The sequence below is a fragment of the Terrapene carolina genome, unplaced genomic scaffold, assembly GCF_002925995.2.
Source record: "Terrapene carolina triunguis isolate 2854851 unplaced genomic scaffold, T_m_triunguis-2.0 Scaffold211, whole genome shotgun sequence".
Lineage (NCBI taxonomy): Eukaryota > Metazoa > Chordata > Testudines > Emydidae > Terrapene > Terrapene triunguis.
The window spans coordinates 32,369,120-32,385,583 of NW_020664562.1; the positions used below are offsets into that span (position 1 = coordinate 32,369,120).

The 16,464-nt window shown below is 39.6% G+C and overlaps 1 protein-coding gene across 1 annotated transcript in view; it reads right to left on the reverse strand.

The window, feature by feature from the left end:
* Nucleotides 1-4,290: 4,290 nt before the first annotated feature.
* The window catches only part of LOC113407453 (alpha-N-acetylgalactosaminide alpha-2,6-sialyltransferase 3), a 168,763-nt gene continuing 156,589 nt past the window's right edge, over nucleotides 4,291-16,464 (reverse strand). The window contains exons 4-5 of the mRNA XM_026656002.1: nucleotides 8,672-8,779; nucleotides 4,291-4,736 (exon numbers count right to left, since the gene is read on the reverse strand). Coding sequence (XP_026511787.1) covers nucleotides 4,550-4,736; nucleotides 8,672-8,779 — 295 coding nt within the window. The 3' untranslated portion in view covers nucleotides 4,291-4,549. The remainder of the gene's footprint in view (nucleotides 4,737-8,671; nucleotides 8,780-16,464) is intronic.

The following is a 16,464-nucleotide window of genomic DNA, read 5'->3' on the forward strand; positions in this document are numbered from 1 at the left end:
ATTTAAATGAATAAATGTTTCTGAACTGCTGTCCTAACTGCTCTCAGAAGGTAAATGATCAAAGTCTCTTAACACAGTCACACAACAAAATTCTTTTTTCCACACTGCAGTGCTGATTTCTAACACAATCATGTTTAACACAATGGTCACAGTTCGTTACCCATATAATAAAAATAATGAAAAATTGCATTTAGTTGATGCTAAAGACAGGCTCATTTAAATAAAGGAAGTGATGTTCATTTACTCTGGTGTGCATGAAGCTTGATGTAATGTTTCTAATGTGGTTTCAATGTGGTTTTTCGCAACCTGCAAATTCAAGGATCCTACTACAAGCAGGTAGCAACACTTCCAAGTTTGCTTTGTGACAACTGCAGTCTAATGAGGTTTGTAATTCTGCTACCCATTTAGCTGCTGCTAGAGATGTATTTATCTAACTGGGCATTGCACATGATAAAGTCTGATGAGCCATTCCATACAGCTTGTAAATATTCCATAAAGAGCTACAATAGATTCCATTAACTTTAGAATAATTTCCTCTTTAGAAAAGTTTTTTTTAAATACAGATTAAAAACATTTGTGGTGTATTTTCCAATGATAGCAGAGAAAATAGTATTAATTTTTAGGGAGAAACTGGTTGGTAGCCTTAGGCTCACCAAACTCCCCCATTTAGGCCCCAATTTAGCAGTTCATTCCTAATGAGCAAAGCACATGCATGACTTCAGTGGGACATAAGCTTGTTTTTAACTCTATCCCTCTTCAGCAATGCACCTAAGAACACACTGAAATGCTTTGCCTTAGTTCCCATTCGTACAGGGATAGGGGAATGTCAGTGAACATTTCCGTAGAAACTCTATAGTCAGTAAAGAAATAATACCACCTAGTTCCTACATGGCACTTGTCATCAGTAGATCTCAAAGTGCTGTATAAAGGTCAGTATCATGACCCTCCTTTTCCAGATGGGGAAACTGAGGCATAGAGTGGTGACTAGCCTAAGGTCATACATCCAGGCAATAGCACAGAAGTGATTAGACCCTCTCTCTCCTATGTCCCAATCCAGTGCCGTATCCACTAAGCCATGCTGCACCTTTTCCCCATATAATATACTGTAAATGCTGAACAGAATGCAAAGTCAGAACTGAATACATGCCAAAGATTGGCCTTCTGTAGCAGAATGTGTGTTAACCGCTATCTGTAAACACACACTGCAAATTTTAAACCAGTTTAGGTCTCCTGTTTTTTATATTAATGTAAAACACTATTTGTGGATTGGTGAGTGGGATGTCCTGATTACTCTTGGAGGATGTTGTATAATTGTATTAAATATTTGCATTGGCCCTGTTTATTTTTAAGAATAAGGCTTCACACACTTTACAACAGATTTATGTTGATCTGAACAAGTTCCAATCAGCTTAAAACTATCTTGCCTTTATGCTGGAATGATATTGAAATATTGTCCTTTCCACATGTGGATAAAGGATCACCCAGGTCTTTATTCTGTCCTTATTGTGGGAAAAAAATTTATATTTTTGAGAGAGAGGATGGAGGGCATTTTGCCAAAGTGTATATTGTAGAAGAATTGTAGGCTACTGATCTGAGGAATCTACGACCTGTCATGCAAGATTTTCTCTCCCATGAAGGCTCCTCTCACCCACATGCACAATTTCTGCCCTTATCTCATCACTAGTCACCCCTTCTTCCCCATTAACCCTTTTAATTCTGCCACCTTGTCTCGCCTGATGTTCACCCTTTGGGTTCCTTTCCCCACGAGTGACTTTACACATTTCCCCATGTTGCCCTTGTGCAGTATGCAGAGAACATCCCCCATAGCGCAGTGTGCCCAGTATCCTTTGTTCTTCCTTTAAATCCCTCATTGCAGCTCCTTTTATTAACTTTCTATCTATCCATTCAAATTGACAAGATATGTATGCACATAGCAAATCTAGTTCATGGGCTCACAGCTGCAACCTTCATCCTTACATTACCCTTTCCCCATCCTTGCTTTCTTTCAGCCCTTGCTGTATTGGTCTATAATAGATTTTAAACCCTTGGGAGAGGAGGCATTTTAATAATTATTTTTATTATTTGTATATTATGTAAGTGTCTACAGGCCCCAATTGAGATTGTGGCCCCATTGTGCAAGGTGCTGTACAGACACATTGTGCATGACAGTATCTGGCTTGACAAGCTTGCAGTCAAAGAAAAAGACAGACAAAATATGCGGTAAGGAAATGTGATAATTCTCATTCTGCAAATGGGGACCTGAGGCAGAGAGAGATCAAGTGACCTGTGACAGAGCCAGGCATTGAACCTAAATCACCCGAGGCTTAGTCCAGTGCCTTAACCAAAAGCCCATCAGGGTTGTGCCTGCCACGAACCAGGCACACCTATGGCACACAATAGGTAATAAGAGGAGAAAGCTCATGTATTTTAAAAACCATCAGGAAGATGCGGCAATGGAAAAAGCCAGTGGCATAGTCCAAGGGAAACAAAGAAGAAACACGGACATCACTCTCAACAACAAAGGGGAATGGCGTTTCCTCTTCATTACAGAAGGGTGGCACTTAATGATGTTGAAGAAGAATATATGCTCCGGACATATCAAATATAGATTTACATATACAAATATACATTAGGCAATTCAGTCAGTATACAAATACTTACATGTAAAAATAGAGACAAGAAAGGTGAGGTAATTGTCTCTCTCATATCCTGGGACCAGCACGGCTAGAACAACACTGCAACATGTAAAAATAGGGTTTTCCTTTCCCCTTTTCATGATTTATAAAAGCATACAAAGTTTCCTGTTAAATAGTGTGAGTGCACCACACACACTTCTTTCAAGTTTCACAGTATTGGTTATTACAGTGTTGAAGCTGACATTCCAGGTGCTAAAACGTTTTTAGGAAATGTTTCAAATGGAAAGAGACTTAAACATCAATTTAAATACAGTAAAAAAGGTCACATGTTTAGTTGAATTATTTTCAAATTAAAAATGGTTCTGCTGCAGTTGAAATAAATGATGGTTCACTTTGAACAGTGTATTTGAATTAGAGATGGGCAAGTATAAAAACTCAAGAGCTATCCCATTGATGCGATAATCCTGTGAGGCGCCGAGAACCCTCAACTTTAACTGAAAGTGGAGGGAACTCAGCATTAGGAAGAACACACAATATAAAAAGAGGGGCACAGCATCTTGCAGGATCAGACCCAGACACGGCTGTCACTTTCCTCAAATACATTCTTGTATGTTGGCTATGCCAAGTGCCATTGGCGTTGCCATAATAATAAATGCTTATATATCATTTTTCACCTTCAAAACACTTTATGGACATTAATTAATCCTCACAAGACCTTTGTGAGGTAGATAAGTATTATCCCCATTTTTAAAGGTGGAAAAACTGAGGCAGAAAGGTGAAACAAATTGTCCAAGGCTGCAAGGGATTCGGTGTTAAAACTGGGATCAGAACTCAGGAGTTTTGTGCTCCAAGTCCTGTTCTCGTATCCCTAGGTGTCCCCCATCCACCACCATGTTTTTACACCATTTGTAGAGCTATTGTTTCAAAAACCAGGTACAATTTAGGGTGATGTCCCAAAAAGTGAACTAATGTTGGTGGATGCTGGAACGTCATCCTCCAAAAATACTACAATTTGAGATGGTGTCCAGATGAATTACATCATTCAAGATGATGGAAGCCAACCAATATGGAAGTACACCTCTACCTCAATATAACGCTGTCCTCGGGAGCCAAAAAATCTTACCATGTTATAGCTGAAACCGCGTTATATTGAACTTGCTTTGATCCACCGGAGTGCGCAGCCCCGCCCCCCGGAGCACCGCTTTACCGCGTTATATCCGAATTCGTGTTATATTGGGTCGCGTTATATCAAGGTAGAGGTGTAAGTAGGTAACCAGAGCTTCTGTGTTACCTATGGGCCTTTGAGCTATGAATATCTTTGCACATGGGTGTTATCTATAGTTCAGGAATCATTATTTACCCCATCTCTAATTTTAGCACACCCAGTGAGTGTGGATGCATGTGAAAGTATATACATACTGCCACATTGGTGGTCCTTAAAATTTATCCAGTTGTATGTAAGACAAATAAATACAGTTACCTCAGAATCTACTATCTTCCCTTATATTTGCCTATAGGAAGTTACCTTTAGTACTGCAAATCTTGAGGTTAACTAACTGCAAATAGTCATTTTAATTACCTAAGGCAACTGGAAAGTTTCTAAAGGCCACCACTCCGTGGGCATGCTTGTATATAACATGAAATCACTGCTATCTGGAAATGGCTGTTGTCTTGAATTAAAATGCAGTTAAAATGTAAAGTGCATTATGTAGTATATAACCCTTAGTGATAAAATAAGCAACTCATCTGCCTTCCACAAATTGGTAAGTTTTGCTTAACAACTGATCCATCAATTTCTCTATCATTGAGTTTTAGTTTAGATTATCTAGTGTGAGAAAGTCCGTCAGATGTAAGCAAGATCATTGTAAACTGAGGCATTTTTGTAATATTATGCTGCTAAAGAAGAACCAATATCAAGACAGTGTCCAGTTGGGGTGTGTAAATATTATTGTGTGCTTCTTGGCCCATTTAGCAAATACTTTCTTTTCTGTGATAAACCTATGACCTCCATAGGGAGCATTTTCATGCAGAAAGTACTCATCACATTCATCTCTTCCTGGCTCATAATAATGGTAAGGGACCTTTCGAAAGGCTTCAGACCTGGGAAAGAAAACAAAACACAGATACATGTTAACACATTTTCCAGGAAATCCATTATATACACTGTAATTGTATTCATTGGAATCCCATCCATGTGTCTTGTATCTGGACTGCATTAAAAGCTATCGTGTAAGAAATCTTTCCATTATAGTATATGCACAGTATGGTTTGTGTGCATTTTAATAGATCAAATAAATAAATACAAGTCCTTAAGATACATTGGCCTTACTAGTTAGTATAGGATTATGGTCAGGGCCTAGAGGACACTACCCCAGGGTTGTCCTACTGCAAAAGTTAGCCAATGTGTCAGTATCTCTAAATGGAAGGCTCTCATTGTGTAGTCCTAGTCCCCACAACAGGCCCTTGGGTTGTCTGACTAGGGCACAGGGCAGCTGATATTAGCAAGCAAAAGAGGAGGGGGATCTTTCTTGCTCTGCTGTTCTTAGAAAGTGATTAAGCTAAAACAAACAAAATATCTTCTAATCAGGCAATGCAGCCAGAACTGCACCTATAGGGAAACCCCATCCCACCCTATCAGGGACACGGTGAAATGTTACTGTGCTGTTTACTGATTCTATGCCAGGGCTGTGTAGCAAGGAGTACTGGCTGAGCTCTATGAGGACAACTTTGTTTAGAGTGGAAGTGAAAGCAGCAATAAGAAATAATAAAAACAAAATATATAACAAATAGAAGAAAGGGGAAGTTGATAGTAAAGAATATAAATCAGAAGTTAGGGCATGTAGAAAATTGATAAGGGAAGTAAAGTGACACGAGGAGAACTCTATGGCCAGCAGAGTTAAGGACAGGTTTGTTTTAAACCCGCTGCCTATTAAACATAATAGTGTTGATGTAATATACATCAATATGTTGGCATTTGACATGGTACCACACAACATTCTGATTAAAAACTAGAATGATATAAAATTAACATGGCACACATTAAATTGGACTCAAAACTGGTTAATGTATAGGTCTCAAAATGTAACAGTAAATGGGGAATTGTTATTGAGTGGGCCTGTGTTCAATGGGGTGCTGCAGTGATCAGTTCTTGGCCCTACGCGCTAACATTTTAATCAATGAATCAATGACCTAGAAGAAAACAAAATCATTACTTATAAAGTTTTCAGATGATACAAAAATTGGTGGAGTGGTAAATAATGAAGAGGACAGGGCACAGATACAGGGCGATCTGGATCTCTTGGTAAACTGGGTGCAAACAAATAATATGCATTTTGTATGGCTAAATGTAAATGTATATAGCTAGGAACAAAGAATGTAGGCCATAATTACAGGATGGGGGACTCTATCCTAGGAACAATGACTCTGAAAACGATTTGGGGGTCCTGGTGAATATTTAGCTGAACATGAGCTCCCAATCTGACGCTGTGGCCAAAAGACCTAATGTGATCCTCAGATGCATAAACAGCGGAGTCTTCAATAGGTGTACAGAGGTTATTTGACCTCTGTATTTGACACAGGTGTGACCACACTGGAATATTGTGCCCAGTTCTGGTGTCCACAATTGAAGAAGGATGTTGATAAATTGGAAAGGGTTCAGAGAAGAGCCACAAGAATGATTAAAGGATTAGAAAATATGCCCTATAGTGATAGGCTCAAAGAGCTCAATCTATTTAGCTTAAAAGAGAGATGGTTAAGGGGGTGACTTGATTATAGTCTATAAGTATCTACATGGGGAATAAATATGTAATAATGGGCTTTCTAATCTAGCAAAAAAAGGTATAACATGATCCAATGGCTGGAAGTTGAAGCTAGACAAATTGAGACTGGAACTAAGGTGGAAATGTGAGGGTATTGAACCATTGGAACAATATACCAAGAGTTGTGGTGGATTCCCCATCACTGACAATTTTAAAATCAAGATTGTAAGTTTTCCTAAAAGATCTGCTCCAGGAATTATTTTGAGGAAGTTCTATGGCCTCTGCTGTACAAGAAGTCCAACTAGATGATCACAATGGTGCCTTCGGCCTTGGAATCTATGAAAAACTTGAGTTATGTCTTTCTTTTTCTCATGGCCTTTGTAATGTTTTCCAAAGAACAACACACCTCCTTTCAGTCTGGATGACTGTGATGTGGTGTCTACCACACAGCTGAATCAAAGGTTAACAGGAGGCTGACAGCCAATTAGCCCACTTTGCTGCATCTGCATGGTGTGTCAGGCTTGATTTGTTATTAGCTCCAGCTGGGAAGGAGCTGGATCTTCTTCATAAAAGGAGGAAGTGAGGTCTTGCTGAGGGACCCAAGAGAGAGAAGATAGGGAGTTTCCCCTCTCTTGGAAGGGCCTGAGGCAGGCAGGCAGGCAGAAGAAGGGCTTGGGGACAGCATTAATGTCTGTGGTGAGCCTGGGAAAGGCACAGAGAGGGAATCCTGAGGGGTCAGTGTTCCATCAGAGGAAAAAATAAGCTGGAAAGACCTAGGGAGAAGTCAGAGGCCTGAGAGACTGCGTTAAGCACAGGCTACATGGAAGCAGTGCAAGGGGCTCAGAGGTAGGAAGTGGCCCAGGAAAACAGCAGTATGTCTGAAGAAGCAGACCTAGTTGCTTAATACAGGGTCCCAGGGCTAGAACCCAGAGCAGAGGGTGAGCCTACATTCCCCTGCTAGCCCTGAGGAAGGGGTGTACAAGGCCAAGGTAAGGACTACTAAGTCCAAGGTTGGTCTGAGAGCAAGACAGCTTCAAGGATGGGCTGAGTAATAGCCCAAGAGAGGGCAGAAGGATCTTTTGTGTTGGGATGTTTCTGGACTTTTAGTTATATTTTCTGTTACTCTGGAAGGGGAGAGACTTTAAAGTGACCTGGCCAGAGGGCTGAGTTGCAAGAAGAGGTGAACCACCGCAGAACCAGTTCAACCTTTGGCAGGGGATGCTAGACAGGAAAGAGCTGTCATGCCATGCCCAGCCCTGAGGGGGCTTGCCGGCTGAGAGTGTAACCTTCCACAATGTTGTTTAGGTCATTTACCAGGAGCTGTGAGTTCTGAAAATCATCCTCTTATGTAGGTGCCTAACTTTAAAGAGCCAAGTTTGGAGCATTAACTCCTTTCTCCATGTCCTGGTGTCAATGAGCATTGAGCTGTCCAGTATGGAGCAGAGAGAATGACAAGGGTGTGGGCATAGGTAGAAGTTGTACACCCAATCAAATGGTTACAGAGGGTTTGCTTGAACTAGCCCCGCTAACATAAAATGTGGCTTGCTTTATTATTTTACATCACTTGACTGAATTTCCTGCTTTTGTGAATAAGCAACACGTCTATTATATATTCCATTATCTTTATGCTATAGATTAAAAATATCTGATTTGGATTTTTAAGATTGTGGTTGCACTTATGATAATAGAATAGGATGTATGACAATGCTGGATCACCAACAATTGTTGGTAGGAATTTGTCACACTACCCTGATAAAGCTCAGAGGACTTGTTTTGTTTTCCAGTGAGAAACCCCCAGCTACTCAAGCAGACCATATATATACCTAGAAATAAAGTTCAGACAGGTTGCTCATTTAGTGATGTAATATAGTTTCAGGTAACCATCCTGAGATAATCAGTTCCTCATTTCCAAGAGCATTTGGTATTCTGTGAGCTAATAGATTAATATTTCTTATATAGACATGTTTGAGCAGTGAAAACAAGTACACTTTGTCAAAAGAGCAAAAATGTTCTCCATTTCCCAGCTAACTCCGAGACTGCAGAAAGTCTTTGATTAAAAAAGTTCCTTATGACATTTGACATTAAAGTTTAATACATGTTTTTTATTTTATCATATTGGAACTAAATACACTGACAATATAGCATCACATCAATGCAGAACACTGGGAAATGGATACCTAATCCATTTTTCAGATTTATGATATTAAAATGAATTGTGAATTTTTGGACAAGATATCAGAATTGTAGATGCATGAAAATAATTTCCTGTGATCTTACTTGCAGTAGGTGTCATTTATCATCCCATAGACATGAATTCCATAGCAGGCGTCCATAGCCAGAATTAAGGTAAACCACCCAGTGCTGAGATATGAACCTGACTGGACTCTGTAAAAACACAACACCAAACACAACAAATTGCAATGAGAAATTACTAACACTTTATCAAAGAAATATCACTGTTACCTGGGCCAAAACGCATTAAGCAACTTGACAATCTGTCAACGATATACAATTATTTTGAATTGTTATAGGTGTTCTCTCGTTCTTTCCAGGTTGGGGCCTCAGGCTACAGCCCACAGAAGAAAAACCATATGCTAAATATCTGAAATCAAACAACTCATGTCCCGTAAGGTGGAAAGTAATTTATTTGTACATTTGAAAGCCAAATTAATGTAGCATAATAGATGACAGATAACCATCACTGCCAGAAGTCAAATTAAAAGGGATGTGTGTACCCACCTATATATACACATACATCTTCATATACACAAGAACTATCACTACAATGTCATGAATGTTACATGAATATTGTAAGTTTACACACAAAATGCAACTTTTAAGGTTGTGTTGACAATCACCTGGTAGAATCAAAAGCTGTTTTGAAAAATAAAACGGTGTCATTCACTGAGATGACATACTTGTATCAGGGAGGGAAGTGTAAGGGAATATGGTCTGGTTTGGCAACCTTTACTCATGCAACTAGTTCCATTGAAAGCAGTAGGACCACTTGCATGAATGAGAACTAATCACATGAATAAGCATCTGGCGCAGTTTCCAAATGGCTCCTATTTGAGAAAATATATATTCTTTAATAAAGGTCAAATCCTGTTCACATTATTCATACAAGCAGCACTATTGGGAGTCAACAGAACTTCCCACGTGAGCAGAGCAAGCAGGAGATGTTGCTTTAATATCTCGAATAAAAAGGAATATGCTAGGCACTAAGGGTGGGATTCACAAACATACTTAGGTGCCTAACTCCCATGTAAATACCTTTGTGAATTCTACCCTGCGTACAAACTGGTTAATGTCCAGCTTTTCTTAGAGAATGTATGTGCCTTTCAGTTCTAGTGAGATTAACTAAATATTAATAATAAAAAATCCATGTGGTAAATGTTTACATCAAGTCACAAAGCTAGCTAAATGTAGCTCTAAGACTGAGCTCAGTTCAGGAAGATGTGGGGTGAGGGGAAGGAGAGAGGGCAAGATGGCTGTATGCCACCTTTGTAGCTCCTAGATTCTGGGCACAGGCAGCGGCCTGTCTGTTCTCCATCACAAGCTAAAGCAATCTAAGGGTTGCTCTAAATTAAGTTTGAGTGCAAAGGCCCTCTTAAAGGGACTTGCTGTGGCAAGAGGTGCTTTGGCTACACCGCCTCTTCTCCTGGAACTCCCCAAATTATCTATATGTTGGGTGAGGTGTAGAGCCATTCTGCCAACTTCACACTACATAGAAAAATCTCTTTTACCAGGAGAAATGCCAGATATCTGATTCAGCTGCCTTTGTGTACCAAAGAGACCACCAGGGAAGCCAGAATCAGTGTTATAATATTATAAGTTAGTTCTGAAGAATGTATCCATGTGCAAATAAGGGAGGGTGACAAGTGAAAGCTATCAATCTTTCACCAGACTGGCTCTGAATAGTGTTGTACTTTGGTAACTGATGTACTTATAATCAGAAACTGCTTAATTTTACTTGCTCTTCTCTCAGAGGAATGGTGCTATCAGTGCTGTCATTAAATAGGCTTACAGACATATAATTTAAAATATGACCTTTCAGCCAGTGTATTAACAATGAAATGTAAGCTATGAGCCACTTATATTCCTTTTCAAAGCATATTATTCCTTTTGGTTTTCTACAGTCCTATTTCTTTTTACACTTTGAAATGTTGCTACATGCTGCAACTGCCAGGTTGCAGGTAAATTGCTTCTAGTAGTTTGTGCATTTTCTGAGTGCTCTTTATTACCAGCTTTGGATGTTGGCTCATTTTCCCACTCTCTCTAAATCTCTTTATCTGTCTTCCCCCATCCCCGCCCCGCCCCGCCCCAAGTTTCTCCAGTTATTCTAGGCAGAATTTTTTCCTACTGCCTACTATAGAGAAATACGCAACCTTTCCATAATTCTCAACCAAATCATGGGGAGCTGAAGTGGGTATTCAAAAGCAGTTAATACAGAGTAGCATCGGCCATGTTGAGCTGTAATGCTTCTAACAAGCTTCCTGCTCTAGCAGCAGCAGCAGCACACTAACCTTGGGCTAACCATTTAAGATCATAATAACCATTTATCAGAGCACTATGAAGATCAGGACCTTTCCGATAACGGAGGCTTATTGGACAGAACTATATTGACAGTAGCATCTGAAATCTGCTATGCTCAGGAGTAAAAAGGAATTTTAAAAAGAATTAATCAATATTTCATGTCTTGTTTTAACACCACTGGACTTTAGTCCTCTCATCAATATACTACACTGACAGGATAAATAAAAATAGCAGAGTAAGTTCCCAGATACCTTCCCTGGGAGATGGAGTACGTGACAGAATACAGATTATGTTCTTTAAAACAAAACATTTCTTTTCTTTTCTTCTTCCTGAAGATATGTGGCTAATGAAGGAACACAGTTAAAAATAGTGGGAGTTCTGGATGAAATGTAACACCTTGGAATTCTATTGATACTGTAAACATATTTTGACATATTAATGAAAGCAATACAGAAAATGTGAAAACAAGGCAATGGTCAGCAAAAGTTATTTGGTCTATTTATCTTGGAAATTAAAAGCTTATTTTGCCCAATCTCCTAGGATTAGGGCTTCAGAGAAATGTTAGTTATTGGGATTTAATTCACGCTCCTAACTAAGGCCCTGATTCAGCAAGGTATTTAAGCATGTGCTTAACTTTAAGCACAAGTCGTTCAAATGGAGCCAATAGGACTAACATGCTTAAAGCTGGGCATGTGCTTTAAGTATCTTCCTGAACTGGGGACTCGGATGTGACTGTATCTGTTTAAAATATCACTCACTTCAATTTTTAAAAAAATGAATGAGTTTAAAAGTTATTTGCAAATTTCAAGTTTCAAAACACTGCAGTTTTATGTTTATGGGAGTTTTCTATAACTGAGATAGAAAGGATTGATGATAGTTCTATACAAAATGTAGAGAACTAATAATTTGTTAAGAATTTGCACATCAAATGGCAAATTAGGTATCTGGGAAAAAGCTTAGATAACATATAAACAGAAATCTGGGTTGCCATTTCAAATAACAGAAGAGAAATTGCACATGTTCTTAACCTCTGATTTCCATATGGTTCCTTTTGCTCAAAGGGCTTTTTTCATTTATTAAAAAATACTCTTTGCCTCAAAACCTCATCAAGAAACACTAATTTGAATGTTTAGCTCAAACTGAGCAGAGATTCAAGTGGTATGCAATCAATGGCTCAGCTTCCACAGACATCAACAGAGCAGGATCATGTCTAGAGAGCGCTTTTCATCTGTAGATCTTAACATGCTTTTCACACAGGTGGGTAAGTGGTCAACACACAGAAAAACAATTTTGGAAAAAAATTAAAAGTGTCTAAGTTCTTGTTTCTCACCGTTCAAAATAGAACAATTTTTCATTTCAAAAGTTTTTGCAAATAACTTTTTTGGAAAACATCAAATTTTCATTCCCCCTCCCCCGTCCTCTTTTTGCCACTGAGTCCAATAAAATAAAAAACCTCAAGGGGTTCCTCAAGCCCCCTTCACTCCCACTTTTTCCCTTTTCCGCAATGTATCCTCTCCTACTTTGGAAAGCTTTGAAAAGTTACAGAATCCCAAAAGAAAAACATGAAACTCTGGCAGTATATAACTTTTCTAAAGTTGAAGAAATTTTAAAGAGTTAATGGGAAAGGGAAAAGAAATTTTTTTTTACATAATCTGTTTCATCGTATTCTGTGTCACAAAGAAAAGAGGAGATGGGGGGAGAACTTTAAATTAAAAATAGGCTTTTGAAAATAAAATAAAAATTAAAATGTCAATTTGAAATTAAACTTTTTTTACATTCCCTATTTGAAAAGTTGAAAATGATATTTTCCCATGGAAAATGTCACTTTTGGTGAAACTCCATTTTTCAGTGGAAAAAATTTTCTGTCAAAATATTTTGACCAGTTTTTGTAAATACCATTTTATGGAAAAACTGAGGCACAAAAAGATGAAATGACTTGGCCCAGGTCACACAAGTGATAAAGGTATGAAAAGAACCCAGCTATCTTGCAGACCAGCCCAGTGTTCTACCCACGAGATCATGATTTTTTTCTTTTAAACGTGTTCATATTTTAGCGCGCACACACACAAAAACACCTTGCGTTGTGCATGCTATTACATACCAGTGTGTAAAATGAACCAGCACTTTAAGTCCTAATCCTGATATGCTTAATAGTCTCCACTTCCACTGTAAACGGCATGAGTGGAAGGGGCCCAGAACCTCTCAGGATACAGATTTAAATATTTTAGATTTGAAAATTAAAACCCTTGGAATGATTTCGTTTAGAAAACCAACTGTCTGCATGCTCAGTAAGTGTCTACTCCAGCTTTTTCATAGTTTATAGGGTGGGATTTTCAGGAGTGATGGTGATGTCAATTGGAGCAGAGTTATACAGACACTGAGCACTTTTGAAAATCCCACCCTTAATGTGTGCATTGATCACACGGATCAGCGTTCACGTTGAACTCCCCATCAGTGTCCGTCCCAAGCCAGAGGAGCTTATGATTCAACCAACAGACCAAATTCGGCGATGAATCCTGGTCACATGCCACCTGAGGCAGGTTGCACACATGCTAAGAAGAATTGATGTTTAAAAATGCTCCTGCAGGCTGAAAATGTGAACTCACCATGGGTCTGCAGAAGAACAATGGATTGAGAGGTGACAGGAGGCTATGATAAAAACCGAGCTTAAAGAAATACAGCAGCTCTTGCCTGGGACTAAGACGAAGAGGCAGATAGTGAGGAAGTGAAGATGGTAAATTTTCAGAATGGAGAGGGGTAACTAGTGGTGTTCCCCAAGGGTCAGTCCTAGGACAAATCCTATTCAATTTATTCATAAATGATCTGGAGAAAGGGGTAAACAGTGAGGTGGCAAAGTTTGCAGATGATACTAAACTGCTCAAGATAGTTAAGACCAAAGCAGACTGTGAAGAACTCCAAAAAGATCTCACAAAACAAAGTGATTGGGCAACAAAATGGCAAATGAAATTTAATGTGGATAAATGTAAAGTAATGCACATTGGAAAAAATAACCCCAACTATACATACAATATGATGGGGGCTAATTTAGCTACAGCTAATCTGGAAAGAGTTCTTGGAGTCATCGTGGATAGTTCTCTGAAGACGTCCATGCAGTGTGCAGCGGCAGTCAAAAAAGCAAACAGGATGTTAGGAATCATTAAAAAGGGGATAGAGAATAAGACGGAGAATATCTTATTGCCCTTATATAAATCCATGGTAGGCCCACATCTTGAATACTGCGTACAGATTTGGTCTCATCTCAAAAAAGATATACTGGCATTAGAAAAGATTTAGAGAAGGGCAACTAAAATGATTAGGGATTTGGAACAGGTCCCATATGAGGAGAGATTAAAGAGGCTAGGACTTTTCAGCTTGGAAAAGAGGAGACTAAGGGGGGATATGTTAGAGGCATATAAAATCATGAGTGGTGTGGAGAAAGTGAATAAGGAAAAGTTATTTACTTGTTCCCAGAATATAAGAACTAGGGGCCACCAAATGAAATGAATGGGCAGCAGGTTTAAAACAAATAAAAGGAAGTTCTTCTTCACACAGCACACAGTCAACCTGTGGAACTCCTTGCCTGAGGAGGTAGTGAAGGCTAGGACTATAACAGGGTTTAAAAGAGAACTAGATAAATTCATGGAGGTTAAGTCCATTAATGGCTATTAGTCAGGATGGGTAAGGAATGGTGTCCCTAGCCTCTGTTTGTCAGAGGGTGGAGATGGATGGCAGGAGAGAGATCACTTGATCATTACCGGTTAGGTTCACTCCCTCTGGGACACCTGACATTGGTCACTGTCGGTAGACAGGATACTTGGCTGGATGGACCTTTGGTCTGACCCAGTATGGCCATTCTTATGTCCTTATGTTCCTATAGCAGCATGGCTCAAGGGAGCTCTGGTGCTGGTCAGTCAGAATGCTGTCTTAGCCTTGGTTTCTCTATGCTAATCTAAGGACTTCTCACTGCTGTGGTCCAGTTGACTACTCTCTTTTGAAAAGGCTGTGTGGAGTCACTTGCAGAAGTGCATAGACCCCTGAAGAGGGTAAAGGTCTCTGAACAGGAGTATGCCTCAGTTGGACTCACTGGGCGGAGTGCACGGGGAGAAACAAGAGTGTTGAGGCTGCATGGCCTACCCTGTTGGAAGAGTGTGACCCCTGGGATCTGGCACACTGTGAGAGTCCTTGGGAGTCTGGCACATTGAAAGGGTCCTTCCAAGGGACTGCTTAAAGGTCGGGACATAGCACAGATCCTGTAAATCACACACTGTAGGACTGGAAGGGACCCCTCAATAGGTAATCTAGTCCAATCCCCTGCTCTGCGACAGGACTACATATTATCTAGACCATCCCTGACAGGTGATTGTCTTAAAACCTCCAATGACAGAGATTCCACAACCTCCCTAGGTAATTTGTTCCAGTGCTTAACAGTTAGGAAATTTTCCCTAATGTCTAACCTAAATCTCTCTTGCTTCAATGTAAGCCCATTACTTCTTGTCCTGTCCTCAGAGGTTAAGAGGAACAATTTATCATCCTCTTCTTTATAACAACCTTTTCATGTTCTTGAAGACTATCATGCACCGCCTCAGTCTTCTCTTCTCCACATTAAACAAACTCAATTTTTTCAATCTTTCCTCGGGTCATGTTTTCTAGACCTTTAATCATTTTTGTTGCTCTTCTCTGGACTTTCCCCAATTTGTCCACATCTTTACCGAAATGTGGCACCCAGAATTGGACACAATAGTCCAGTTGAGGCCTAATTAGCGCTGAGTAGAGTAGAAGAATTACTTCTCTTATCTTGCTTACATCCCAGAATGATGTTCGCTTTTTTTCCAACAGTATTACATTGACTCATATTTAGTTTGTGATCCACTATAATCCCAGATCCTTTTCTGCAGTACTCCTTCCTAGTCAGTCATTTCCCATTTTGTATTTCTGCAATTGATTACTCTTAGTACTTTGCATTTGTCCTTATTTAATTTCATCCTTTTTAATTCAGACCATTTCTCCAGTTTGTCAAGATCATTTTGAGTTCTAATGCTGCCTGCCAAAGTTCTTTCCACCCTTCCCAGCTTTGTATTGTCTGCAATCTTTATAAGTGTACTCTCATGCCATTATCTAAATCATTTATGACGATATTGAATAGAACTGGACACAGGAGAGAGCCCTGAGGGACCCCACTTGATATGCCCTTCCAGCTCGATTGTGAACCACTGATAACTATTCTGTGAGTACAGTTTTCCAGCCAGTTGTGTACCCACTTTATAGTCGATTCATCTAGGCTATATTTCTCCAGTTTGATTATAAGAAGGTCATGTGAGACAGTGTGAAAAGCCTTACTAAAGTTGAGATATATCATATTTACTGCTTCCCCCCATCCGTGAGGCTTGTTACCCATGACAGCACACTACTGCAGCTTTGGGGAGGTGCTGTTTCTTTACAAAGCTGCCTTTTTTAAAATCACTCTCCAGCTCTTAAGGGTATGATGTCATGGACTCCCCTGCTGGGGCAGGTGTGGGATTTGGTTGCTTTGCAAG